The sequence below is a fragment of the Podarcis bocagei genome (assembly GCF_964188305.1).
Source record: "Podarcis bocagei genome assembly, chromosome: 14".
Taxonomy (NCBI): domain Eukaryota; kingdom Metazoa; phylum Chordata; class Lepidosauria; order Squamata; family Lacertidae; genus Podarcis; species Podarcis bocagei.
This window is the reverse complement of record NC_138139.1, coordinates 9,839,822-9,866,663: the sequence shown is the minus strand read 5'-3', so window position 1 is coordinate 9,866,663 and position 26,842 is coordinate 9,839,822. Positions and strand designations below refer to the sequence as shown.

Here is a 26,842-nt window from a genome sequence, read left to right as displayed (position 1 = left end):
TTCGTTCGAGAAAGGAACCGGAAGTTGAGCCGCACAGTTCGTCAGTCTGTCCAGTAGGTCTATGGAAGGAAGCGGAAGTGATTTCCGAATACCGCTCAAATAAATGCGCCTGCAGCAGCCGTCTAGGAAGCGGAAGGTCCTTTCCCATTAGTGTCCGTGCTCCTGCGCCCCTCGCTGGAAGGTTCCGAGAACGAGTCTTCCCTCAGGTGAGTTTGGGAAAAGGGAATGTCGAGAGTCGCTGATTATTTATATGCTTTTTAATGTTAGTTGCATTTCCTCCAGGGGGCTGAGGGCATCGTACCCCGTTCTCTCCTCGCTACCCCCACCCCCCGTTTTAGGCTGCAATCCTAACAACGTCTCCTTGAATTCAGTGGGGCTTACTCCCAGACAAGCGCGGTTAGGATCGCAGCCTGGGTCTCACGAACAACAGCCCTGTGAGGTAGGCCAGACAGAGAGAGGGAGGAATCGCGCCAAGATAATGGTTACCTGGGGATCTGATCCATCCTCGGATCAAACACGCCCTGACATGCATATATACATACACATGTATTCCTCGCCGTGTGCACATGGCGTGGCTGCTGAAAGGCGTAATAAAGACTGGGAGGGCTATATTGTCACTTAATAACAATTTTATTATTTATACGCTGCCCATCTGGCTGGGTTTCTCCAGCCACCCTGGGCTGCTTACAGCACATTTAAAAAATGGGTAAAACATTAGACATTAAAACATTCCCGATCCAGGGCTGCCTTCAGATGTCTTTTAAAAGTCAGATAGCTGTTTATTTCCTTGATATCTGAAGGGAAGGCGTTGCACAAGGCGGGTGCCACTACCGAGAAGGCCCTCTGCCTGGTTCCTCTCTTCTCCTGCAGGAGTGAAGAGGCTTTAAGGAGAGTGGCACTTTTACCTGTAATCCTCAACCCGTCTTCCTAAGAGTAAGCCCCTCTGAATTCAGTGGGAATTACTTCTGAGTTGACATGGTTTGCACCCTTCGTTGGCTGATTTGCAAGGCAATGTTCCCATGCTGAAAAGATAATTCAACCACAGTCAGTCCATCTTGCCCCCAAATGACAACTAGACATCCTTTTGGTGCCCAGCTTATATTTCTGAGTTTCTAACACTGCCATACATTCTAGAAAATATGGGGGTTAGAATTCCCTTTAGTTGCACAAATGTGGCATGTCAGCTTTTGTCCATTCTCTGGAGTACCATGCTTCAGTGTTCAAGCCTGATGTGTACATTCATCAGGTATGTATTTTTCTAAAGTTTGTATGTCTTTAATGAGCTGGATATTATCCTAGTTATGGAGTTATTGGAATGGACTGGAAAGATTGAATGGGAAGATTTAAAAGAGAGCAGCCAAAAATTCCTGATCTATCATTCAGCAGATTACATGGAGAGGTCCTGCAGTCCCATCACTCTCCTTCTCCTATGCACACCTGCCATTTCAGAGATTGCTTAGCCTGTGTTTGGTCCTGAATTGGCATTTTCTGTAGGAAAGTAGACTAGTAAGTCATTGTGCATTGAATCCACTGTTGTCCCTGTGCTGGTAACCTGCAGGTTGTATTTCTGCAGTGTGCTGTATGTGGGGCTGCCTTTGAGGTTGGCTCAGAAGGGACGGCTAGTGCAGAATGCAGTGTCTGAAATGCTCACTAGGGCCAACTGTCATCATTGTGCTATACTGCTGTTGAAAGAATTGCACTGGCTGCCAATTAGTTACCAAGCTAAGTTTGAGCTGTTGGTTCTGGTATACCGAAAGCGGTATACAGTTTGGGACCAGGATACCTAAAAGATCAGCTCACCCCTTATATATCCAATAGATTACAGTACTGTGCTTTACAGCAGTGTTTTTCAACCGCTGTTCCGCGACACACTAGTGTGCCGCGAGATGTTGCCTGGTGTGCCGTGGGAGGGAGGCGGGCGAGTCGGGCGGCGAGAGGCGGGGCGGCGACGACGAGGAGAGGCCGCCCAGCGCGGGGCTCTCGCCGTCTGCCTGCCTGGCTGCCTGCGTGGCGCTGACGTCACGGGGCTGTAACGTGCCCCACATAGGCACACGCGGGGCGGCGAGCGAGCTCCCTCCCACATCCCATTGCCGCTCTGCCGCACGCTAGCTCGCTTCAGCCGGCCTACTGGGCTGTCGCAGGCGGAAGGCCTGCGCATGCGCGAGGTTTTCGCGCCTTCGGGATTCCCTTCACGCCTTCCTGCTCCCGGGGCCTTGAGAGCGCGGAAGCGGCAGCGCGAGACCGGCCGTTGAGCCTGGCAGGTATTGCGCTTGCCAAGGCAGTCATGCAGATCATCCTTTATTATCCTTTTTAAAAGTTGCATGTGGGATTGTGGCACTGTGCAAAATGCATGAATAAATCTTTCATGGAAATGGGCAGTGACACAAATCCGTAGTCATCCAGGAGGTTCTGTAAAGCAGGCAGCAGTTGGGCTTGTTTGGGCGGACAGTCTCTTCCCATACTATGAAAGAAAATGGATAGTCAGCACAAGGAAAGCCAAGGCCAGGTGAAATAAGGATCACCTGGGAAATACAGAGAACTGGATTATCAGGAAATTATTGAAATCCTAATCACAAAGAGTTTGAACAGTGTCCCACATAACCTTTGTGGAGCTTTAAATAGATTTTATTTTATTTTATTTTATTTTATTTTATTTTATTTATTGCAATGCATTGCATTGCAAACCACTCTGTGGGGATTTCTTTATCCCGAAAGGCAGCCTAAATACTTTAATAAATAATAAAGATTATATTAGATATTTATTACGGCCATAGGCCCATACAGATAAAAACAAGACATAAATAACAGCTTGTGCACGTGGGAAAAAACAGCCGCTAAAACATCACTATAACAATAAAATACTGTAAGATGGAATGACATACTGCGCCTTAATTAGCTTGTAGTGCTCCTTGGCAGCGCTTTTGGGTAAGGACAGCGACCAGAAACCTAGCCACTTTCAGGGTCGTATGGATATCCTTATCCTGCAGGATTTGGGCAAGGTGGAATTTTGGTGGGGTACCCTCTAGCTTCTGTATGATTGATCCCAACAAATTTGCCCGTGGCACATTGAACAAGGGGCAAGTGAACATAATGTGCTGAAGCGACTCCGGCGTCTCCCTATCACATTCGCACATGGCGGAGGCTTGTCCCTTTGAGAATCTATGTCTCAGGACATTGGAGGGAAAAACGTTAAACCTCGCTTTGGTGAAGGCCAGCCTATGGGCAACAGACGAAAGGGAGGAGAGGTATGATGGAACGCAGTAAGTTAAAGTGATACCAATGTTTTGGGGCGAACAAACACCTCCCCCCAGCGTATAATTTCGCTGTAAATCGATGTCGTCCAGTCTTTGGCGGATCAGTCTTTGAGCAGTGATTTGATCTAGTTTAAGGGAATCTAAGGGAGAGATTCCGTAACTCAGGAGTTTGGCATGAATTCTACTAGTCCAAAGGCTGGAGAATTCATCTCGCCATAAGCATTGGACAAGGTAATGGTCTGGTAATCTGTGCCACAATGATAACCAATAATTGAAGACTTGCTTCCACAGGCAAGTTTCTAAGGATGCGATCTTCAATTCTAATCGCATGGCTGCGTTGCTTACGCACAGGGGGAGCATTAGGAGCCGACGTAGGAATTGGTTTTGCAGAGTCTCAAGAGGAGTAAGATCTGTCATCACGGCCCAGAGCGAGGCAGCATAAGCAAGCACGGTAACCACTTTTGCCTTGAACACCTTTAGGGCCGAGGGAACATGCAAAGCTCCATCCGAAAAGAAAAATCGGAGGAGCACATATGACAGAGTTTTGGCCTTGTTAAGTAGGTGTTGAATTTGTGCTTTCCACCCCAAATTGTATTGAAAAATAACTCCTAGGTATTGAAATTTTAGGACTTGCTCTATTTTTGCTCCACCAAGCTTCCATTCGTATAATCTCCGACTTCTGGCGAAAGTCAGTATCTTAGATTTAGCATGGTTGATGGTTAATTGGTTGAGTTGACAATACGTGGCAAAGATCTTCAGAGCTCTGGTTAGTCCAACACGTGTATAAGATAGAATTACTGCATCGTCCGCGTATAGAAGGAGTGGACAGCGGTAATCCGCTAGTCTAGGCGCGTGTGTACTTGGAGATGAGTTGACTAGGGGTGCTCGCATGTCGCTGATGAATAGGTTGAATAGGCAGGGAGCCAATATACATCCTTGGCGCACTCCCTTGTTTATTGGTATCGAATTTGTGAGGTCGCCCGTAGGAGTAAGTCTCACTCTGGCAAGGGTACCTTCGTGGAGCTGGCTTATAAGCCATAAGAGTCTTCTATCGATGCCCTGTTTCGCAAGTTTCTCCCAAAGAATATTTCTAGGAACGCTGTCAAAGGCTGCCTTTAGATCTAAGAAGGCAGCACAAAGGTAGCAGCGGGGGGACGGGGGACGAGTACTTCCGTGCCAGATGGTAAAGGACTATCGCATGATCAGTTGTAGAACGTTTAATTCTGAGCCCTGCTTGTTCATGACCAATCTGGTTAGTCTCGTCTGCCCATCGCAATAGTTTAGTCAGCAAAAAGCTAATAAATAATAAATCAATTCATTATAAATGAAATTGAATTTAGATTCACAGTATAAGCACAATTTAAATCAGACTCATGCCAGCTACATTACTGCCCTGGAGATGTTTGGGTTGAAAGGCAGAATACTAATTCAATTAACAACGCCAACAACAACCTTTTTACAGGCATATGTCAAGGGCTCAGCACCTCCTTTTAAGTATTTGAATCCGTTACGTTTACATGGATATTTCCCCAGCTTCTAATAACATTTGCTCTCTTCTCTCATAGGATTTTCATACGTTTCTAGTGCTCTGTTATAGATTATTTTTAGAAAATGCTTGTATTTTTTTAAAAAAGCACAATATATACAACAATGTACAATTTAATAACACATAAATTAAACTAAGTCATTATTATATTGTAAATTAATCTGAAATAATCTTAATTCCTCCAGCATCTTGTCTCTGTATATTAAATTTAGGATCAATGTTGTATTCTAGATTTAAAATGATGATTCAGTACATAAATACAGAGGCAAAATTCAGAGCTTACTAGCAACCACCTTTTTAGGTTTTCTGTAAACTGGGGAAGACATCCATGTTGGAAGTTCAATTCCTTGCTTAGCCATGAAGCTCAATGGAAATTGCCTTGCTCTTGCCCTCTCTAATCCAGTGTTTTTCAACCGCTGTTCCGCGGCACACTAGGCCCTCGGGGACCTCGTGGCTTCCGCTTTTGCGTGTGCTGCCGTCACTCTTCCCGCCATTCCCATGTATAATTCGTGCCCGTAATACAGGCAGTAAAAACTGTTCTGTATAACGACTACCCCGCCTCTCCCCCCCCCTATCTAAACCCTTTTTTTTTTCCTTTGCAGAAATGAGCCGCTGCATTGAGCTCACACAGTATGCATGTTTTTGCCTGGCTGTGATTGGTCCGGACTCCAGCCTGGACCTATCACAGTAGGACATCATCTTCCGACTTCCTTCCCACCCGAGCACAGAGACCAGGACTCAACGGGAGTCGGCACTGCAGAGAGGCCGGATACTGCAGTGATGGACAAGTTTTTGAAAAGAAAAGAACTGGACTCTGAACAAAATTTGGAGCCAGATGAGAGCCCAAGTATGAGTGGGGATGAAAAGAAAGCAAAGATGGCTAGCTCAAGCAAATTCTCTGTCACAAGGCAATATAGCGAAAGCTATATTTCATTTGGATTTACTTTCACCGAAGATGCAAACCAACCAACTCCACTGTGCGTGGTGTGTGGTGAAAAGCTAGCTAACAGTGCTATGGTCCCAAGCAAACTTAAACGCCATCTCCAAACGAAACACCCTTCGCTTCAAAACAAGAATGCGGACTATTTTGTTCGCCTGCGTGAAAACACGGAGAAACAGGCAGCTTTCATGAGAAAAACCACAAAGGTAAATGAAAGAGCTCTTAAAGCTAGCTATCACGTTGCTGAACTTATAGCCAAGTCAAAAAAGTCGCACACTGTGGCAGAGACATTAATACTTCCCGCCTGCAAAGCTATTGTAGAGGAGATGCTCGGACCTGAAGCAGCTAAGGAAATAGCCAAAGTCCCTCTCTCAGACAACACAATTTCCAGACTTATTAATGACATGTCTGCAGACATTGAAAGTGTGGTTTTGGAAAAGATCCATATCAGTGAGAAATTTGCATTACAACTTGACGAGTCTACTGGTATCAGTGGACATGCTCAACTCTTGGCCAATGTGCGTTTTGTTGATGGTGATGCAATTAGAGCAGTGTTTCCCAACCTTTTTTGGGCAAAGGCACACTTGTCTCATGAAAAAAATCTCGAGGCACACCACGTTACAGCCCCATGACGTCAGCGCGCAGCGTCACGCCGGGAGGGACGCACGAAGGAGGGGGGAGGGCGAGCGGAGGCAGCGGCGAGCCCCGTTCCTCCCCATCCACCCCTTTCCGTGCTAGGAGCGCGAACAGGTGTGAGAAGGGGGTCAAACCTGTGGGCCGGCGCCGGGGAACCTCCAAGCTTTGGGGGTGGGGGGGGGAGGAGGAGGCAGCAAAGCGAGGCAGGAAGGAGAGCGCGGCTTGGCTGGGTGAGCTTTGGCAGGGGCAGGGAATGAGAGCCGCGAGGCGGGCGCTGCGGACGGAGGTGCTGCCCGCCGAGCTCGCAGGCAGCCAGGCAGGCAGACGGCGAGTGCCCCGCGCTGGGCGGCCTCTCCTCGCCGCCACCGCTCCGCATCTCGCTGCCCGACTCGCCCGCCTCCCTCTGGGGACGGCGCCCCAATCGAAAATTTGACTCTTTCGAATTTTTTAATTTTTCCCATGGCACACCAGGCGACATCTCGCGGCACACTAGTGTGCCGCAGAACAGTGGTTGAAAAACACTGAATTAGAGAAAACTTCTTTTTTTGCAAGGCATTGCCAGAAAAAACAACAGGAGAAGAATTTTTTCGGGTCACATCAGAATACCTTGAACAAGGAGGACTTAAGTGGGAAAACTGCACAAGTGTCTGCACCGATGGAGCTGCAGCCATGGTCGGGCACACCAAAGGCTTTGTAAGCAGAGTGAAGGAAAGAAATCCAGATGTGATTGTTACGCATTGTTTTTTACACCGTGAGGCCCTCGTAGCCAAGACTTTACCAGCAGACCTAGTTCATGTGTTGGATGATGTTGTGTGCATGGTAAACTTTGTAAAGTCACGACCCGTGAAAAGTCGCATATTTGCAGCTTTGTGTGAGGAGATGGGAGCGAAGCATAAAACCTTGCTGTTTCATACGGAGATCCGGTGGTTGTCGCGTGGCAAGGTCTTGGTTCGTGTGTATGAGCTGCGGGAGGAACTTAAAGTGTTTCTGACAAATGAGAGGACAGATTACGCAAAACTGCTTGCAAGTGATGAGTGGTGTGCAAGGCTGGCATACCTGGCAGATATATTTCATCATCTGAATGAACTGAACACACGAATGCAAGGCCGAAATGAAAACCTGCTTACAAGTACAGATAAAATAAATGGATTCCGTTCAAAGGTGCAACTCTGGCATCAACACGTGGAAAGTGGCAATCTTGAAATGTTCACACTCACCAAGCAATGGCAAGGTGTTCACACTGCTGCACTGTGTGAGATAATAGTTAAACATTTAAAAACTCTCGAGGGGAAGTTGTCATTTTATTTCTCTTCAGTCTCCACTGAATGCCTTGACTGGGTTAGGGACCCTTATAGCTCAGCATCAGTTGGTGGAAAGGACATGACTTTACAGGAGCAGGAGGAACTAACTGAACTGAGACAAAATCGTGGTTTCAAGCTAAGATTTGCTGATCTACCTTTGGACAGTTTTTGGTTGGAAACTGCCAAGGAGTTCCCACTTCTGGCAAGCAAAGCTATTTTGACATTGCTCCCATTTTCCACTACATATCTCTGTGAGTTGAGCTTTTCAAGCATGATTGCTTTAAAAACTAAATACAGAGAGAGACTGAGAGCTGTTGACGAAGAGCTACGTGTGTGTCTTTCTTCGATTCCAGCCAGAATATCAGCTTTGTGTTCAGCCAAACAGGCCCAGGTTGCGCACTGAATAAAGTATTTTATAATTTTTCATATTTCTGTTTACTTACTATTTCATAATAAAGTAATTATAAAATACTTTCTTTGTGTTTATTTGATTCCTATTAAAGAGAATTACTTTATATATAGTCAATATAGGCACAGAGTTAATTTTTTACACATTTTCTAATGGTGGTGTGCCTCGAGATTTTTTTCATGAAACAAGTGTGCCTTTGCCCAAAAAAGGTTGGGAAACACTGCTTTACAGGATATAATCTCATCAGGAGGTCCATTCCATACAATATAGGAATTGGGCCTTTAGCGTGGTAGTACATACCCTTTGGGACTCCCTCCAGATAGGCACTGTCCCTACTGAAGACCTTCCTTTTTCAACAGGTAAATGGAAACCTTTATGCCACTGTGTTGGAACTTGTCCTTGCATATGGAATTGCTTTTAGTTGTATATATGGAGTTGTTTTTTCATATGGAATTGTTTTTGTTGATGATGTTCTTACTAAAAGTAAAATATCCTTTCAAATATTTTATGCGAAGTGATTTATCCACGGAATCAAGGAAATAAATAAACAAAATCTGGCCCTACACAGATTCCTGAAATGATGTTTGAAAGCAACAACAGTCCCATGTTTTCCTTGTTTGCATACAGAATGTGATGGTTCCCAAGATTGAAATGGATCCCATGCAGAAGAACACTCACATCCTTGTTGGTGTTACTGGAAGTGTGGCTGCTTTAAAGTTGCCTATTCTTGTATCAGAGCTTCTAAAGATACCTGGGGTGAGTAGTTGTTACCTGGGCTGATGTGAGTAAATTGCTGGCTTTTGTATTTACAAAGTGGGAGTGGTCATTGCTTCTTTTTCTTTGTGTCCTTTTGCATTGGGCACAAACTGACTTAATATTTAGGCAAAGAGTTTCTCAAGGCACTATGTAAAAGAACATAACATGCCATAGCAAAAATATATTTCCTATATCTCTAGGCTACCTTTGTCCAATTCATCTACCTATTGTTCTTGATTAGTGCCTGTAACATGTCTAAAATTGTTTGGAAGTGCTCTGTAGAGTTTAAAATATAAAGATACTGTAGTCCCCTACCTGCAGACTCACTAACATGACACAAAATAAATTGTGAAGGAAGAGGAAAGCAAGCAAATTCAGCCCACCAGTAACCTCAGCAGGATCCTCTGATCTGGATTGGTGACCTTCCTTTTAAGTACACATGCAAAGCAGTCCTTAGACCACAAGCTCTTTTACCCTGACTTTTGAAACTTTAGGTGTATATTTTAGGACCCACTTGATTTTCTGTGATCGTAAGTTGTTTTAAACTGTTTTTAATGTTGTGTTTTTGGGACGCGGGTGGCGCTGTGGATTAAACCGCAGAGCCTAGGACTTGCTGATCAGAAGGTTGGCGGTTCGAACCCCCGCGACGGGGTGAGCTCTGCGACGGCTTGCTTGTTCCCTGCTCTTGCCAACCTAGCAGTTCGAAAGCACGTCAAAGTGCAAGTAGCAGTGGAGTGTCTCTTCCCACTCTGGCGGGAAGGTAAACAGTGTTTCCGTGCGCTGCTCTGGTTCGCCAGAAGCGGCTTAGTCATGCTGGCTACATGACCCGGAAGCTGTACGCCGGCTCCCTCGGCCAGTAAAGCAAGATGAGCGCTGCAACCCCAGAGTCGTCCACGACTGGACCTAATGGTCAGGGGTCCCTTTACCTTTACTTTTTTAATGTTGTGTTTTAATTGTTGTAACCAGCCCTGGGACCTCAGGGTGAAGGGCAGGTAATTAATAATAATGGCAGAGGCCAGAGATCGTATCCCAGTGACAGAACAGGGCCTCTGATGTTGATCAGAAAGCACAGGATAAAGCAACCCTTAAGGCGGGGGTCAGCAAACTTTTTCAACAGGGGGCCAGTTCACTGTCCCTCAGACCTTGTGGGGGGCCGGACTGTATTTTGAAAAAATAAATAAATGAACGAATTCCTTTGCCCCACAAATAACCCAGAGATGCATTTTAAATAAAAGGACACATTCTACTCATGTAAAAACAAGCTGATTCCCGGACCGTCTGTGGGCCGGATTTAGAAGGCAATTGGGCCAGATCCGCCCCCCAGGCCTTAGTTTGCCTACCCATGCCTTAAGGTATCCAGATCCCAGGATTTTCTGTCAAGTTACACCTCATGCAGTTCAGGTTTAGGAAGGCTACTCTGAATAGAGTTGGGAGGTTTCATGGGAACAGACATGCTTGCAGCTATATCATCCCTTGAGCTGTTGTATGTAGTAATGCCTCCGACCGGTAGATGTCACTGTTAGCCAAGGCTGAGTGGGTTTAATAAGTTGTGTCCCCCCCCCCCCTTTAGGCTCAGTTTACAGCCCTGGCTTTTGCAGTAGCCTGTGAACCTATTTATGCCCATCTAAGATGATTTGCGTTCCATTTGAATGGATGCTAGACTGCATCTTTTGGAAGAGGTGTACTGTACTTCATTGGCTAAAGTGGTACCTCAGGTTAAGAACAGTTTCAGGTTAAGAACGGACCTCCGGAAAGAATTAAGTTCTTAACCCGAGGTACCACTGTAGTCTGAAATAATCTGGACAGTGTCGGGTTGGCGAAGACTAGCATAAACTTTTGCAGTTAAAGACCAATGGGAAAACCAAATACATTGTCATTTGATTCAAGATGGCTCCTGTTGAGCTATGATTCCAGTGGCTGCTTAATTTGTTACCTGCTAGGAAGCGTTCCTGTGCAGAACTGCCTGCAGAGACTGGGGATAAATTTTCATGCATACAAAATATACCTCAAGAAATGCCTTAATCCGGGGATTAGAACCTGCAACCTTCCTGAAGTTGTTGAATTCCAACTGTTGTCAGCTCCAGCCTGCCTGACCAATGGCCTGGGATGATGGGAGTTGTAGTCCAATTATACCTGGAGTGCCACAGTTTTTTCATCCCTGCCTTAATGTGCCACCAGACTCCTTGATTTGCAATCCGGGGGTGCCCCCCCCTCTCCACAATATAAAGACTATTTGTATATAGGATTGCAGTCTAAGAAAGTCCATCTGGTTCTTTCGATTCTGGCATACTGGGAAGAAAAAAGGCTTCCTTCATCCAGAGTTTATTCTGAACCAGAATGTTGCTCATCAACAGTCATGATTACATTCCAGCTTGGATAGCAGAACTGAGCCTCCCTCGACCTTGATGCTGGAATGCAAGGGAGGCTGATTAATGGCTTTAATTGGCCCTGTTCCGCCATTAAATAATGGACTAGGATGAACAACAACAGCAATGTTGTACATTCTCTTTGGTCAGCAGCAGCTGGGAAATCTTCATGGCTTTGGCCTGGAATGTTTCCCTGATAAGACACCTATAATGTGCCGGTCTCCCTGCTTTAAGCAAACAAAGGGAAACTTGTCCAATTCAGTTTTTCCCCCAGTCCTGTGGTCTCCAGATATTGTTGAGTAACAACTCCTATCATTCCTGGCCATTGATCTTGCTGTCTGGGGTTGGTGGGGGTTCTAGTCCAGCAGCGCCCGAAGGGCCGGAGGGTGGAGAAGGCTGGTCTAAATGATGCAAAATTTTCATAGCCTGGCAATTGAGCTGTAGATGTTGGACTACAACTCTCATCATCCCTGATCGTTGGCTGTGCTAGCTGGGGCTGATGGGAGTTGGAGTCCAGCCACAGCTTCCCCAACTCTGATCTATACAGAAATGAATTTAATTGGGAAAGTGACTTATGGGAGGGTTGAGAAAGATAGACAAAGGGAAGTATAGAAAAGGAGAAGTCATTTATTCCCCAGATCTCACTTTGTTTTTAAGGCAGTTGTGGGGAGGGTCTTTTCTGGACTCCAGTTTTTTGCCATTTCTCTTACAGAGGAGAAAGGGGCTTCAAGTTTTGATTTCCCCTCTTGCTTATTATACATGCCCCGGGTAATGTTTACACTGGAGTAGTTCTTGGAAAGCTTCTGTTTTCCAGGACTGAATGTTTTGTTTCTTCTTTTTCTTTAGTCCTTATTGCTTCCTTTTTGGCACTGCATTCCTTCTTATTATTTGGAATGAGACCTGTTTTCAGATTTTTACTAGTTTTCACCAGAGGACCTCTTCTGTGTTTCACTACTTCTTACCTGAAACCCACATGACTCTTTCTCCTTCTTCTTTAGGTCTGCTCTTGATTGGTAGCTATACAATTCTCTTGATATTTATGTTAAAATGGCGGACTGTTAGAACAACTTGGAATTTATAGTGTGATGCTATACCTGCATACTCAGAGAAATAAGTCTCATTCAGCTTATTGGGACTTACTCCCAGGTAACCGTGGGAGCCTTAGAAAGATTCTGTACCAGTATAGGAGGTGGCAATGAAGGATGGCAGTATTCAACTTGTTGTTTTTGGAAAGTATACTGTGCCTTCCTGTCCCTCAATTCCCTGTTCTTTCTGCATTATGCAATTCTATGCATTAATAATTGTATATATTAATCATATTCACATTATGCTTTAGTACAGTGTAGTCTTTCATATACTTCTCTTTCATCTTTCATGGACATATTATTCTTTTGTGCTACGTTTCTATCATGGTCACAAGCTTGTACGTATTTGCCATTTGTCTACAGGGGGAACCTCAGCCCAGGGGCCAAATCCTGCCCTCCAGACATCTCTGTTGGGCTTCTAGGACTCTCCCTACCAAACACTTTCCTCAGCCATCTTCCTTTCTGGCCTTGCTTTTCACCCTCCTTTACTGCTGGAATGTGCCCTCAAACTCTGTTCACGCTTCTTGCTTGTCTGGGTATTAGATGGAATATGTTGAGACTAGCCTACCTTACAAAGATAAAGCCAATCTGTTGTACGAATGTAACACTCACACTTGTCTCTGTGCCTATTTTCACCGCTGGCCTTCCTCGCTACTGGCACGTGGCCCCCAGAAGACAAGAAAATGGTTCTCTAAACCTGGCCCGCTGTGATTTCAATCCGCCTTGGAACCAAGTCCACAGAAGCAATTTAACCTGCAGAGAAATGTTCTCGCCTGCTGGGGACTGTCTGAAGAGGCATGGAGAATGCCATCCCTTCGTCAGTAGCCCTTTGCAGTTCTTTGCTGTGCACAGAGGGAGGTGCTGCTCCATCGCTCCTCCTTCAGCCTGCTCCCTCACCTGAATTCCAGTTCCTTTTCACCTACCTAGTCACCTGTCAGGTGACTGCTTAATTGCAAGGCTGATGGGAATTAACTTTTCAGGTGAGTTTTGCTTGGAATCTGGTTCTGTGGCCCTATCTGACTGCACCTCCACTAGCTCGTTGTTGTTGTTTAGTCGTGTCCGACTCTTCATGACCCCATGGACCAGAGCACGCCAGGCACTTCTGTCTTCCACTGCCTCCCGCAGTTTGGTCAAACTCATCCTGGTAGCTTTGAGAAGACTATCCAACCATCTTGTCCTCTGTCGTCCCCTTCTCCTTGTGCCCTCCATCTTTCCCAACATCAGAATCTTTTCCAGGGAGTCTTCTCTTCTCATGAGGTGGCCAAAGTATTGGAGCCTCAGCTTCAGGATCTGTCCTTCCAGTGAGCACTCAGGGCTGATTTCCTTCAGAATGGATAGGTTTGATCTTCTTGCAGTCCATGGGACTCTCAAGAGTCTCCTCCAGCACCATAATTCAAAAGCATCAATTCTTCCACTAGCTCAGTGGAGTACAAATAAAAGTTAAGCTTCAAAAGATTTAAACTCTTTATCTCAAATGGCTTATTTTCTTTCCTCCTCCTCTGTGCTCCCCCCCTTTTTGCTTTCCAGGTGGAAGTGCGGGTGGTGACTACCGAGAATGCAAAGCACTTCTATAACCCCCAGGAGGTCCCTGTGACCCTCTACAGCGATTCTGATGAATGGCAGGTTGGTGTTCAGTGCCACTTAACTTTTCAGTTAGGAACATAGAAAGCTGTCCTATACTGAGTCAGACCACTGGTCTCCATTCAACTTAGTATTCCCTACTCTGAATTACAAGTATGGTCTAATTGTACCATGTCAACTTTACAGAGCACAGGATGTTCTACGTGATGGAGGTGGCCCCCCCCCCCCATGGAATCTCTCTCTCTCTCTCTCTCTCTCTCTCTCTCTCTCTCTCTCTGTGAGAGAGAGAGAGAGAGAGAGAGAGAGAGAGAGAGAGAAGGGGTGTCTTGTCTCTGTTCTGCATTTTTCTTTTTTCTTTTTCTTTTTAAAATTTCATCTTGATTGAAAGTTAAAAAGTACCTAATTATATGTGCACTAAACATGGTGGGATGTAAATAAAAGAGAAAAAGAGAAACAGCACTCATGTAGAAGGGAAAGTAAAGTAGGGGGGGGCGGGGAAAACCCCCAAAACTGTATACTTTACAAAGTTGTTATTGTACTTCACCAGATCTTAACCTATTACTGTATTTGTAAGAATGGATTCAAAATATCATTGAATTTGTCCATGGCAAGTCTGCATTTATATGCAAATTGTTCACACGTTGCGAGTTTGTATAAGTCTTCAATCATACTTGTCAGGGATTTAGGAGCAGAGGCAAGGCCAAGGGAGGAAACAGAGAGCGAAGGGGAGGAGGCAGAAGAAAAGATGAGTGATGACGACGACCCGAGATCTCCTAGTCTTTCCAGTGAATCAGAGGATTCACAGAAAGGAGCACCAGTGGCCAGGGCAAGGGGGGAGTCTAGGGGGGCACCCCAGGAAGATAGAGCCAGAGGGGACTCAGGGGAGAGCAGTTGGAAATCGGGACCAGCGTCACCGCCAGGGAACAGGGAAGAAGAAGGGAGCCAGGGGGCAAGCGCTGGCAGCTCACCACAGGAGGGAGGGCATGAGTCAGGAGTGGCCACACCTCCATCGGGGAGCGAAGAAACGGTTAAGAGGAAAGTGGAAGGTTGGGCGCGCGCGCCAAGTTCAAATGCAGAGGAAGGCGGCGCAGTAAGCAGCCCGGAAAGGGAACCAGGTCCTAAAGCCCGGCGCAAGGAGGCAGGAGGGTCCGGGTCAGCGTCAGAAGAATCCAGGAAGGAAGAAACCCCGGGGGGTAGAGGGACCCAGAGGAGGACAGTCAGGCGGAAAAGGTGGAGCAGGGCTAAGATATTAAGTTGGTGCACAAGGGGCGGAGACTCAGGCGGAGCTTCGCCGATCTAGCTACTAGACGTAGAGTTGCGCGCAGCAGCGTGAGAATGGAAACTGCAATTCAATAAAGACTTTTACTTAATGATCGCTGGCTAGCGTGATCCTCTGTGAGCTAGGATCTTCAAGCAGCTCTGACAGTAAGCTCCGTCTCCCTCAATTGTGGGCATCTACAACCTCGAGGAGGGGAGAGAAGCAGGTGCCCACTAGCGAGCTCACGAACGGCAGACGACATGACGGCTGAGCAGCAGATAGAGGAACTCAGAAAAGCAGTGGCACAACTGAATGCCGAGGCTCTCGCATCCAGGAAGAGAGAGGAGGAGGCAGCTGCCGCCTGCAGGGATCTCCAGGTCAGGTTAGATGTGCTGACAAAGCAGACACCCCGGCAGGAGGGAATTGGGTTGGCGAGACGCACAGGCGGGCTGGTCTCTCACTTCGATGGGAACCTGCAACAGTATCCCAACTTTAGAGCAGACGTACTGTGCGCACTGCAACTGCTGCATAAAGACTTTAGAGATGAGCAAGAGAGAGTGGGATTCATCATGTCTCATTTGCATGGGGATGCTAAAGCATGGCTACGCAATTTATGGAGAGATAAGGATCCGGCGCTCCAGAATGCAGATGCCTTTATTAAAGCGATGGATGGGTGTTTTTTATCAAGCATTGACGTGGATCTTGCCCGGAAGGAGGTGCATGGGCTAAGACAAGGGAGGGCCAGCGTCAGGCAGTACCATGCCCGCTTTTTCGCCTTGGTCAGTGCCCTGGAATGGGACAGAGATTCGGCCCCTGTAAGAGACCTCTTTTGGGAGGGGTTGCACAGCTCGATTAAAGATGAGATCGCGAGGGGGGAGAGACCCCGAACCACCCAGGAGGTCGTTCAGAGGGCACTGGCAGTGGGGGTGAGGCTGGAAGAACGCCCGTGGAGCAGGGACGAAGGGCGTGGAGGGCGCGAACCAGCCAGGGGCCCCTCCTTCCTTCCCAGAGAAGCAGCGCGGGCGCAATCCACGCCTCCGCCAGGAGGAGGAGCCGAACCTATGGAGGTTGGAGGTGCAAGGGCTCAGTCAGCAACCAGAGCCCTAGCACCGGCAGCAGTGAAAGCGAAGCCTCCTAGAGGGAACAGGAAGTGTTACGTCTGTGAGGAGCCAGGGCATATGGCGAAAGAGTGTCCCCAGAGGCTCCACAAGCTCACTGCAGCCTCGGCAATGGTGACTGCAGCAACGCAGCAAGGAGGAACACAGCAGGGAAACGAAGCAGTCTGGCTGGAGGAAGAGGCCCTGGGGCCCAGCCAGACGTGTTAGTGCCGCAGTCCCCAGAGATTTTACAGCCCGTGAACCCCCTCCCGCCCAAACCAGTGGTGAGGCTCACCGCATCTCTCCAGCTGCCCAATGGAATCACCATGGACGTGCCCATCACAGTGGACTCGGGCAGCAACGCGGACTTTATAGGGCAGGACTTTGTCGACAAGCACGCTATACAGTTGCTGCCGGCCACACTGCCCCTGCAGGTTGTCACGGTGGATGGCAGGGAGTTGCTAGGGGGGCAAGTGGTGAAGCAGACGCCGCCAATGGCGATGCGACTTGGGAATCACAAAGAAATCATCAGCTTCAATGTCACTCAACTATCGGATACGCCCATTGTATTGGGAATGAGTTGGCTGGACAAGCACAGCCCAACGCTGGCTTGGTACCAGAGGCAGCTGGTCTTCGGCTCTTCCTTTTGTGCTGAACACTGCATCATGCACCGGCAGGAAGGAGAGGAAGAGGAGTCACAGCTGCTGCTAGGCACGCTGCAAGCGATTCCCCACAAGTACGCAGAATTTTTGGAAGTTTTCTGCGAGAAGGAGGCGGACAGGCTACCCCCTCACAGACCATATGACTGCAAAATTGACCTGCTGCCGGGGGCGGCGCTGCCTAAAGGGAAACTGTATTCCATGTCGGAGGACGAGCTGCAGGAACTCAAAGAGTTCATCGATCATAATTTGGAGCGCGGTTTCATCCGAGAGTCCAAGGCAGCGGGGGGCAGTCCTGTATTCTTTGTTAAAAAGCGAGACACGCCCCAAAAAAGACTGGTCGTGGACTATCGCATTTTAAACAGTGTGACCAAGCCGTCGGACTTCCCCATGCCCCGAATCGACGACCTCCTGGCGAAGGTGCGGAAGGGAAAAGTGTTCACCAAATTAGACCTGCGAGGGGCGTACAACCTCATTCGCATGCGGGAGGGGGATGAGTGGAAGACGGCCATGTTCACGCCACTGGGTACCTACGAATACAGAGTTATGCCTTTTGGACTGCAAAATGGCTCCCACGTTTTTCAAGCTTTCATGCATCACGTGTTGGCGGGACTTCTCTACAAGACGTGCGTCTGTTTCTTAGATGACATCCTGATCTTTTCGGAATCGCAGCAGGAGCATGACAGGCACGTCAAGGAAGTGCTGACCAGACTAAAGCAACATAGGCTCTACGCCAAGCTGGAGAAGTGCCAATTCGACGTGACGGAGGTGGATTTTCTGGGCTACAAGTTGTCTGACAAGGGGCTCGCCATGGACAGCGCCAAGGTTCGAGCGGTATTGGACTGGAAGAGCCCACGCAACCGGAAAGAGGTCCAAAGGTTTGTCGGCTTTGCGAACTTCTATCGCAAGTTTATCAAGGGCTTCGCTATGCAGACAGCGGCCATCACAGACACGCTTAGCTCCAAGAAAAAGAAGTTCGTTTGGACGGAGGAGGCGGAGCAGTCCTTTCAGGCACTCAAGCGTCTCTTCGCGTCGGAAGAGCAGCTGCTTCACGTCAACCCCAGCAGGCCGATGAGGGTGGAGACAGACGCCTCGGACAGAGCCGTGGGGGCGGTCCTGCTGCAAAAGGACCAGCAGGGGGTGTGGCGACCGGGAGCGTTTTACTCCAGGAAGCTCAGCAAGTCCGAGCAGAACTACACCATCTGGGACAGGGAGTTGCTGGCCATTCATGCAGCGTTCAAAGCGTGGCGGCACTTCCTGATCGGCGCCAAGCACACGGTGCAGGTTTGCACGGACCACAAGAATCTGGAGCACTGGCGCACGGCACAGTTCCTAAACCAGAGGCAGATACGCTGGGCTGAGTTTTTTGCGAACTTCGACTTCCGCATAGAGTATGTCCCGGGGGACACTAACATCATGGCGGACGCCCTCTCCCGTAAGCCACAGTATCTGGAGGACGCAACACCAGCGGCAGCCATGCACATCTTCGCACCAACAGTATGGGCGTGCGCCGCGGCCACCGTGGACCTGGAGGCGGTGCGACGAGCGTTGCAGGATGACTCCTTCGCGCAAGCAAAGATGGCAGAGGTGCAAAGGGGCAAGGCTGTGGCCGACGGTTTCCAGCTACGAGATGGATTGCTCATCCGTAAAGGGGCCATCTACGTGCCGGGAGATGACCTTCGCGCCAAGGTGCTGCAGCAGCTGCACGACGCGCCCACGGCCGGGCACTTTGGCAAGGAGAAGACGGTGGAATTAGTAGCCAGGGATTTCTGGTGGCCTGGAATGAGAGGGGAGGTCGCAGACTACGTGGCGAGGTGTGACACCTGCCAGAGGGCCAAACCAGTGCACAGACCGCCGGCCGGACTGTTGGAACCGCTGCAAACTCCAGTCGAACCTTGGGAAAGGGTGGCTCTGGACTTTGTCACAGATCTGCCCAGCTCGAGGGGCAAGACGGCAGTGCTGGTGGTGGTGGACCTGTTTTCCAAGATGGCCCATTTCATTCCGTGTGCTAAGGTGGCCACGGCGGAGCAAACCGCCAAACTGTTCATAGACCACGTGTTCAAGGTTCACGGTCTGCCACGGTCTATTCTGTCCGACCGCGGGCGGCAGTTCATCTCGAATTTCTGGCAGAAGCTGATGGGCTTCCTGAACGTCAAGATCAACCTGGCGTCGGCGAGACACCCGCAGACCAACGGGCAAGCGGAGCGGGTCAATGCCATCATGCAGCAGTACCTGAGATGCTATGCGAATCAACAGCCTGCGACGTGGGTGGATTACCTGCCGCTTGCCGAGTTCGCCTACAACAACACGAAGCACGTGTCCACGGGGGTCACGCCGTTCTTCGCCAACAACGGGAGGCACCCCAGAACCTTCCCGGGACTGGAAAGAATGGGGGAGGGGGAGCCGCAGACGGCAGATGCGTTCGCGTCGGAGCTGCAGGAAGTCCACGATCAGCTGAGGCGCCACCTGGAGCTGGCCAAACACGCATACAAGGTACAAGCGGACAGACACAGAAGGGTTGGCGAAGAGCTCCACGTGGGAGACTGGGTCTGGTTAGCAGCCCACGCAGTGCCGGCCAGGTCGTTGGCCAAGAAGAAACTAGGGCATAAACAACTGGGGCCCTACCAAGTCGAAGAGCAGGTCAACCCGGTAGCTTTCAGACTGGCACTTCCGGAGGGTTCCAGAATGCATCCGGTGTTCCACAGATCGGTGCTCACTCCCTACAAGGCACCGCACAGGTTCCAGGAACCCGGAACGGCGCCGAGTCCGGTCAGAGACAGAACAGGGCACGCGGGAGTGGCACAGAAGGAGCGCATCAACGAAGTCACGGAGATTTTGGACTCCAGATGGGGGGAAGAGGGGGTAGAATACTTTCTCGCCAAGGAGGGCACCCCGGCCAGTGCGAACAGCTGGGTGCCGGGCTACGCCTTGGACGAACCTCTACTCAAAGACGAGTTTCATGCCCTCTTCCCACATAGACCTATGCCAGCAGACTTTTTCGACGACTGGCTTTTCACGCCCACGCTTTCGGCCAGCACTTTCCGGGGGTTCGACTCGGAAGAGGACCCGACACAAGACGTCCGTTCCCCGGAGGGGTCACCCTCGGGATCTGCATCAGAACCCTCGTATTGGTGGGACGATAGACCAGAGGAGCAGTTCCGCAGAAGGTGGCTGGAAGGCCCAGGACGAGCAACGCCGCCAGGAGGAAGTGAGGGAGAAACGGACATGGACGTTTTCGGGGACGACCCTGGTTTCGAGCACGGCGGCACAGAGATGGAAGCGGAGGTGACCGTCGTCGACGAGAGCAGGGAGGAAGACCCGCGAGACTTCAGATGGAGGCCCGCCACGGGAAGCGAACGATATCCGACGTTCGTCCCTTTGCAACAGCAGCACCCAGCTCCAGCACCGGACGGAGGGGAGGGGGGAATGGGGGGCTTCGAGGGGGGGATGGATGTCAGGGATTTAGGAGCAGAGGCAAGGCCAAGGGAGGAAACAGAGAGCGAAGGGGAGGAGGCAGAAGAAAAGATGAGTGATGACGACGACCCGAGATCTCCTAGTCTTTCCAGTGAATCAGAGGATTCACAGAAAGGAGCACCAGTGGCCAGGGCAAGGGGGGAGTCTAGGGGGGCACCCCAGGAAGATAGAGCCAGAGGGGACTCAGGGGAGAGCAGTTGGAAATCGGGACCAGCGTCACCGCCAGGGAGCAGGGAAGAAGAAGGGAGCCAGGGGGCAAGCGCTGGCAGCTCACCACAGGAGGGAGGGCATGAGTCAGGAGTGGCCACACCTCCATCGGGGAGCGAAGAAACGGTTAAGAGGAAAGTGGAAGGTTGGGCGCGCGCGCCAAGTTCAAATGCAGAGGAAGGCGGCGCAGTAAGCAGCCCGGAAAGGGAACCAGGTCCTAAAGCCCGGCGCAAGGAGGCAGGAGGGTCCGGGTCAGCGTCAGAAGAATCCAGGAAGGAAGAAACCCCGGGGGGTAGAGGGACCCAGAGGAGGACAGTCAGGCGGAAAAGGTGGAGCAGGGCTAAGATATTAAGTTGGTGCACAAGGGGCGGAGACTCAGGCGGAGCTTCGCCGATCTAGCTACTAGACGTAGAGTTGCGCGCAGCAGTGTGAGAATGGAAACTGCAATTCAATAAAGACTTTTACTTAATGATCGCTGGCTAGCGTGATCCTCTGTGAGCTAGGATCTTCAAGCAGCTCTGACAATACTGTAGAAGAGAGCTGCATTTTTATTTTTCCAATTCATCAGTATCAGTCCTTTTGTTGTAATAAGGGCACGGAGAGTCCACTCGTATTGTCCTTTTGTCTCTGTTCTGCATTTTTCTAAGGTGAGAATTTCCTTTGCCTCTAAACATTCCACATAACCTTCAGATATCTTGCAAGATGCAGTGGGGCTTAGTGTCTGTTAGTGTGTTGTGCATATAATGTAATTAAACATACCAGGTGATTTCACTGATTTGAGGGTATTTTCTGCAGCTGTGGAAAAAGCGTGAGGATCCTGTGCTGCATATTGACCTGAGGCGCTGGGCTGACCTTTTGCTGGTGGCTCCTCTGGACGCAAACACCCTGGCCAAAATGGCCAGTGGCCTCTGCGACAACTTACTGGTGAGTTTCTGCAAGCTTCGTCTGATGCTTCAAACAGATGTCCCCATCACTGATGCCTGCCTGTATCTTCCAAGCTTCTGTTTATCTGTCCATTTGCTTGAGGCTCGGTTTTACACTTTCTTGTATTGAACTGGAAATCCTAGAATGTGTTGCAAAGAAACTAAATAATTTGCTTCAGATTCATACCTCCATGCCCTTGTTCTTTGCCTGTGTGCCCATTTCATCATTTTTTGGTGGAATACAGCTACCGTATTTTTCGCTCTATAACACGCACCCGACCATAACACGCACGTAGTTTTTAGGGGAGGAAAATCCGTAGGCATGCCACCCGTAGGCATTTCCTCCATAACACACACAGACATTTCCCCTTACTTTCTAGGAGGAAAAAAGTGAGTGTTATGGTGCAAAAAATACGGTACTTAATTTCCTTTAATGCAAATAATATTTTATTAAATTTGTATTCCGCCCTTCCCAGAGGTGCTCAGGATGGTAAGCAACAAGAGATAAAACAGCAAAAACATATTGAAAAACATTTCCGATACAGGTGCAGACTGGGAAAGATCTCAACTTAAAAGGCTTGTTGAAAGAGGAAAGTATTCTGTAGGCACTGGAGAGGCAATAGATATGGTGCCTTTTTAAGGGGAGGGTATTCCAAAGGGATGCGGGTGGCGCTATGGGTTAAACCACAGAGCCTAGGACTTGCCGATCAGAAGGTTGGCAGTTCAAATCCCCGTGACGGGGTGAGCTCCCGTTGCTCGGTCCCTGCTCCTGCCAACCTAGCGGTTCAAAAGCACGTTGAAGTGCAAGTAGATAAATAGGTACCGCTCTGGCGGGAAGGTAAACGGCGTTTCCGTGCACTGCTCTGGTTCGCCAGAAGTGGCTTAGTAATGCTGGCCACATGACCCGGAAGCTGTACACCGGCTCCCTTGGCCAATAAAGTGAGATGAGCGCCGCAACCCCCGAGTCGGCCACAACTGGACCTAATGGTCAGGGGTCCCTTTACTTTTTTATTCCAAAGGGAAGGGGCCACCATAGTACAGGCCCAGTTCCTACATTGTGTGGAAAGCACTTCCTGATTAGATGGAATCTGCAGGAGACCCTCAGCTACAGAGAACAGCGATCAATTGGGTATATATGGGGTGAGATGATCTTTCGGGTACTAATGATTACATGATGATTATGAGTAGTGTTCAGCTAAGTTTGACTCCAAGTAGATCCACTGAAATGAATGAACGTTGCTAAGTTAGAGCCATTAATTTCAGTAGGTCTAGTGTAGTTGAATTCCATCCTGTGAGTTTAATACCATGTTTCTAGGCAATACTTCCAAGTTCTTGTTTTGACCCTTATAATAATAATAATAATAATTTATTATTTATACCCCGCCCATCTGGCTGAGTTTCCCCAGCCACTCTGGGCGGCTCCCAATCAGTGTTAAAAACAGTACAGCGTTACATATTAAAAACTTCCCTGAACAGGGCTGCCTTAAGATGTCTTCTGAATGTCAGGTAATTATTTATCTCTTTGACATCTGATGGGAGGGCGTTCCACAGGGCGGGCGCCACTACCGAGAAGGCCCTCTGTCTGGTTCCCTGTAGCCTCACTTCTCGCAATGAGGGAACCGCCAGAAGGCCCTCGGCGCTGGATCTCAGTGTCCGGGCTGAACGATGGGGGTGGAGACGCTCCTTCAAGTATACAGGACCGAGGCCGTTTAGGGCTTTAAAGGTCAGCACCAACACTTTGAATCGTGCTCGGAAACGTACTGGGAGCCAATGCGGATCTCTCAAAACCGGTGTTATGTGGTCCCGGCGGCCACTCCCAGTCACCAGTCTAGCTGCTGCATTCTGGATCAATTGCAGTTTCCGGGTCACCTTCAAAGGTAGCCCCACGTAGAGCGCATTGCAGTAGTCGAAGCGTGAGATAACTAGAGCATGCACCACTCTGGCGAGACAGTTCGCGGGCAGGTAGGGTCTTAGCCTGCGTACCAGGTGGAGCTGGTAGACAGCTGCCCTGGACACAGAGTTAACCTGTGCCTCCATGGACAGCTGTGAGTCCAAAATGACTCCCAGGCTGCGCACCTGGTCCTTCAGGGACACAGTTACCCCATTCAAGACCAGGGAATCCCCCACACCAACCCGCTCCCTGTCCCCCCAAAACAGTACTTCTGTCTTGTCAGGATTCAACCTCAATCCTTAAAAGGCCCAAGCCTGCCTTCCCCAACCAGGTGCTCTCAAGATGTTTTGGTCTTCAACTCCCATCAGTACCAGCCAGCACAGTACCTGCTTGCACTTTGGTGGTATCCAGCATTCGTCATCCTCTGGGTAGACACGTTGAAATTAATGGGCATGGCTAATGTAGCACCATTATTTTCAGTGGGTCTACTCTGATTCACACTAAGATGAAGACGACTCTGGGGTGGGGGCTATTCAGGACAGGGCCTTTTCTGTGGTGACACCCAATCTCTGGGACTGCCATGTCCCAGGTGCCTACATTTGTTGGCTTTTAGACGCCAGTCGAAAACTTTGCTTTATTTTCCCAAGCTTTTCAGTGAGATATGTCCCAACTAAGCTCTGTGACTTCCATCTTGGCTGCATTCAGATACAGTGGTGCCCCGCAAGACGAATGCCTCGCAAGATGGAAAACTCGCTAGACGAAAGAGTTTTCCGTTTTGGAGGTGCTTCGCAAAACGAATTTCCTATGGGCTTGCTTCGCAAGACGACAATGTCTTGCGAGTTCCTGCTGTTTTTTCCCCCTCCCCCCTTTTTCTAAGCCGCTAAGCCACTTATCAGCTGATCCGATCAGCAGATAAGCCGCTAAAAGCCGCTAATAGCGCTAATCCGCTAATCCTTCAATGGGCTTGCTTCGCAAGACGAAAAAACCGCTAGACGAAGAGAATCACAGAACGGATTCTTTTCGTCTTGCGAGGCACCACTGTACTCAACTCACCTTTCATATTTCATTCTTGTTTTGCTGTTTCTCCCCCCCCCCAATTATGAATTGTTTTAAGCTATTGTGGGCCAATTTATTAATATGGTGTTCATCGCTTTGGGGGTCTTTGGGCCCCGAAGCCCCAGCGAACAGTGGCATGACTCATCTGTGGTCGTTTCTAGTTTGTCAGCCAAGGAATGGGATGGGCCATTCCTTTCCTTGCTTGCATTTGTGCAGATGCACTACCCATGTGGCAAGAGAGGCTGTCCAATGCTTTGCCTGCCTTTGCAGACATGCGTCATCCGCGCCTGGGATCTGAGCAAGCCGCTGCTTTTCTGCCCTGCCATGAACACCGCCATGTGGGAGCACCCCATCACTGCTCAGCAGGTGGATCGGCTCAAGAACTTTGGCTATGTGGAAATTCCTTGCATTGTGAAGAAACTCATCTGTGGAGATGAAGGTTGGTAGATAGCCAGCACACTTTCCCTTCGTCCTTCCTTCCCTTAAATGAAATTATGGGCATGGCAGGAGGTACGCAACCCTGCCTCTGTGGGCTGGTTCCCACGCTGCTTTTCAAAGATGCTGCTGGGCTCCTTTGAGTCACTCCAGGAACATCCAGAAATTGCTACACATTCTTTTGAAGAAAGCTTCCAATATTTACAGTGCAATCTTATATGCATATACCTCTGAGTAATTCCCCTTGAAGAAGACATGTCTAAAATCGCACTGTCAGTCACTGGAGCAAGACGGTTGGAGCATATTAAACCTATCCTGGTCCGACTGCACTGGCTACCAATTAAGCTTCCGGGTCCAATTAAAAGTGCTTGTTTTGCTCTATAAAGCCTTAAACAGCTCAGGACCGCAATTTCTCAAGGACTGCCTCTTTCCATATGAACCGACACAGACCCTGAGATAATCTTCTGAGGCCCTTTTTCATGTGCCGCCTCTTCGAGTGGTCCAGAGGATGGCAACATGAGAACGGGGCCTTCTCTGCAGTGGCTCCCCGTCTGTGGAATGCTCTGCCCAAGGAAGTTCGCCTGGTGCCTTTATTATACACCTTTAGGTGCCAGGCAAAACCTTTCCTTTTTAACCAGGCCTTTGGTTGATTTGATCCTATGCCTTTTTAAAACGTGGGGTTTTTTTTGGTGGGGGCGTGTTATTGGGTTGTTGTTTTTATTCTGATTGTATATGTTGCGATCTTTTCTGTGAACTGCCCTGAGACCTCCAGGTATAGGGCGGTATATAAGCTCAATTAATCATCACCACCATCAGTTTGATTATCTGATTAATAATTTCAAAGGTGGTCCTTCAGTTGTTGTTAGACGCCCCTGGCTCCCATCATCCTTGATGATTAGCCATGCTGGCTGGGGTTGATGGGAGTTGGAGTTCAGCAACATCTCGAGGGCTGTGGTTGCCCATCCCTGGTCAAAAGGAAGGTGTATTCAGCCTTGGAGATCAGAGCTGGAGGAGAGAAGCATTTCTCCCTGTGGAGGGGCTGGCCTCACCCTGCTTCTGTCCTCGCTTTACAGGTCGTGGCGCCATGGCAGAAGTGCCAACCATTGTGGCGAAAGTAAAGGCGATCCTGTCAGAGCGGGGCCTCTCGGCACACAGCTGATCCCCAGGAACAGACAGCATTTCTTTCTCCTTCTGGGACTATGAAGGTAGAAAGAGCAGGGAGGGAAAGTGAAGACCACAAAAACTGGATCCAGTCCTTACTGGCAGCTCTGTTTCTGCATGGTTGGAAACCTCCTGCACTTGAACTTGAGAGTTTTGATGGGGGGGGGGAATCCTCTGTAATTCCTTTCGTGCAACCCCAATGCTTGTTCCAGCTTGAAGAGGGAGTTGTAAACTCACAATATGCCGGGCAGTTTTATTGGTGTGGCATTTACCTTGCGGACAAGAGAGGGTGTTCATAAAAAGTCAGGAAAGCAGCTGTGGTAGAGGTTCATAACGGTTTCTTAGGTGTAGCCTTTGCACTAGGGAGTTCACAGGATTAGAATGGGCGCTGTTTCACAACTTTCCTGGGGTTAGGCTTCCATCAGTAAGTCTGCTTAGGGGCCCTATGACTTTAGCTTTTGCTGCTCCCCATGTCCGCTGACGTTCAGGAATGCTGACATCAAAGACACAAGGAAACAGACCCTCTGCAGGAGAGGTCTTGTCAGGCTTCGCTACCGCTGTGTAGTGCTTTCGGCACCTTGATTTGGGGCTGGGGTGGGCGATGGCCTGGGAATTTCTTTGCAGAGAAACGGGCTAAACAAACATTCACAATTGATTAACAGCTTTGTTACACAAGAGTTGGAGTGGTGCAGTCCGGGATTGGATGGTGGGAGGAGATCCATTCCAGGCCCGTCTCTATCCCTTTGATCCCTGCCGGTGGGCCAGTGTCAGGTGGGGTCGGTGGACTGGCCTCCCTGGTCAGTGGCC

At 49.1% G+C, this 26,842-nt stretch overlaps 1 protein-coding gene across 3 annotated transcripts; it reads left to right on the top strand.

Annotated features, from left to right (window-relative positions):
• Positions 1-225: 225 nt before the first annotated feature.
• On the top strand, positions 226-26,276 carry PPCDC (phosphopantothenoylcysteine decarboxylase). Of its 3 annotated transcripts, none has more exons than XM_081169247.1 (6): positions 226-439; positions 8,714-8,842; positions 13,821-13,916; positions 21,365-21,493; positions 24,710-24,878; positions 25,948-26,276. In XM_081169247.1, the coding sequence occupies exons 1-6, from the start codon at positions 251-253 to the stop codon at positions 26,031-26,033; spliced, it is 798 nt and encodes a 265-aa protein (XP_081025373.1). In that variant the 5' UTR covers positions 226-250; the 3' UTR covers positions 26,034-26,276. The 3 variants fall into 3 exon arrangements, with proteins under 3 accessions (XP_081025373.1, XP_081025374.1, XP_081025372.1); XM_081169248.1 differs by lacking the exon at positions 226-439 and adding an exon at positions 1,163-1,246; XM_081169246.1 differs by lacking the exon at positions 226-439 and adding an exon at positions 5,100-5,946.
• Positions 26,277-26,842: the final 566 nt, after the last annotated feature.

Excerpts from the sequence above, each read along its gene's own strand:
- PPCDC (XM_081169246.1), top strand. The coding sequence starts at position 5,437 with ATGTTTTTGCCTGGCTGTGATTGGTCCGGACTCCAGCCTGGACCTATC. Across the intron at positions 8,843-13,820 it reads AGCTTCTAAAGATACCTGGG|GTGGAAGTGCGGGTGGTGAC; the intron begins GTGAGTAGTTGT and ends TTTGCTTTCCAG. Across the intron at positions 13,917-21,364 it reads GCGATTCTGATGAATGGCAG|CTGTGGAAAAAGCGTGAGGA; the intron begins GTTGGTGTTCAG and ends TATTTTCTGCAG.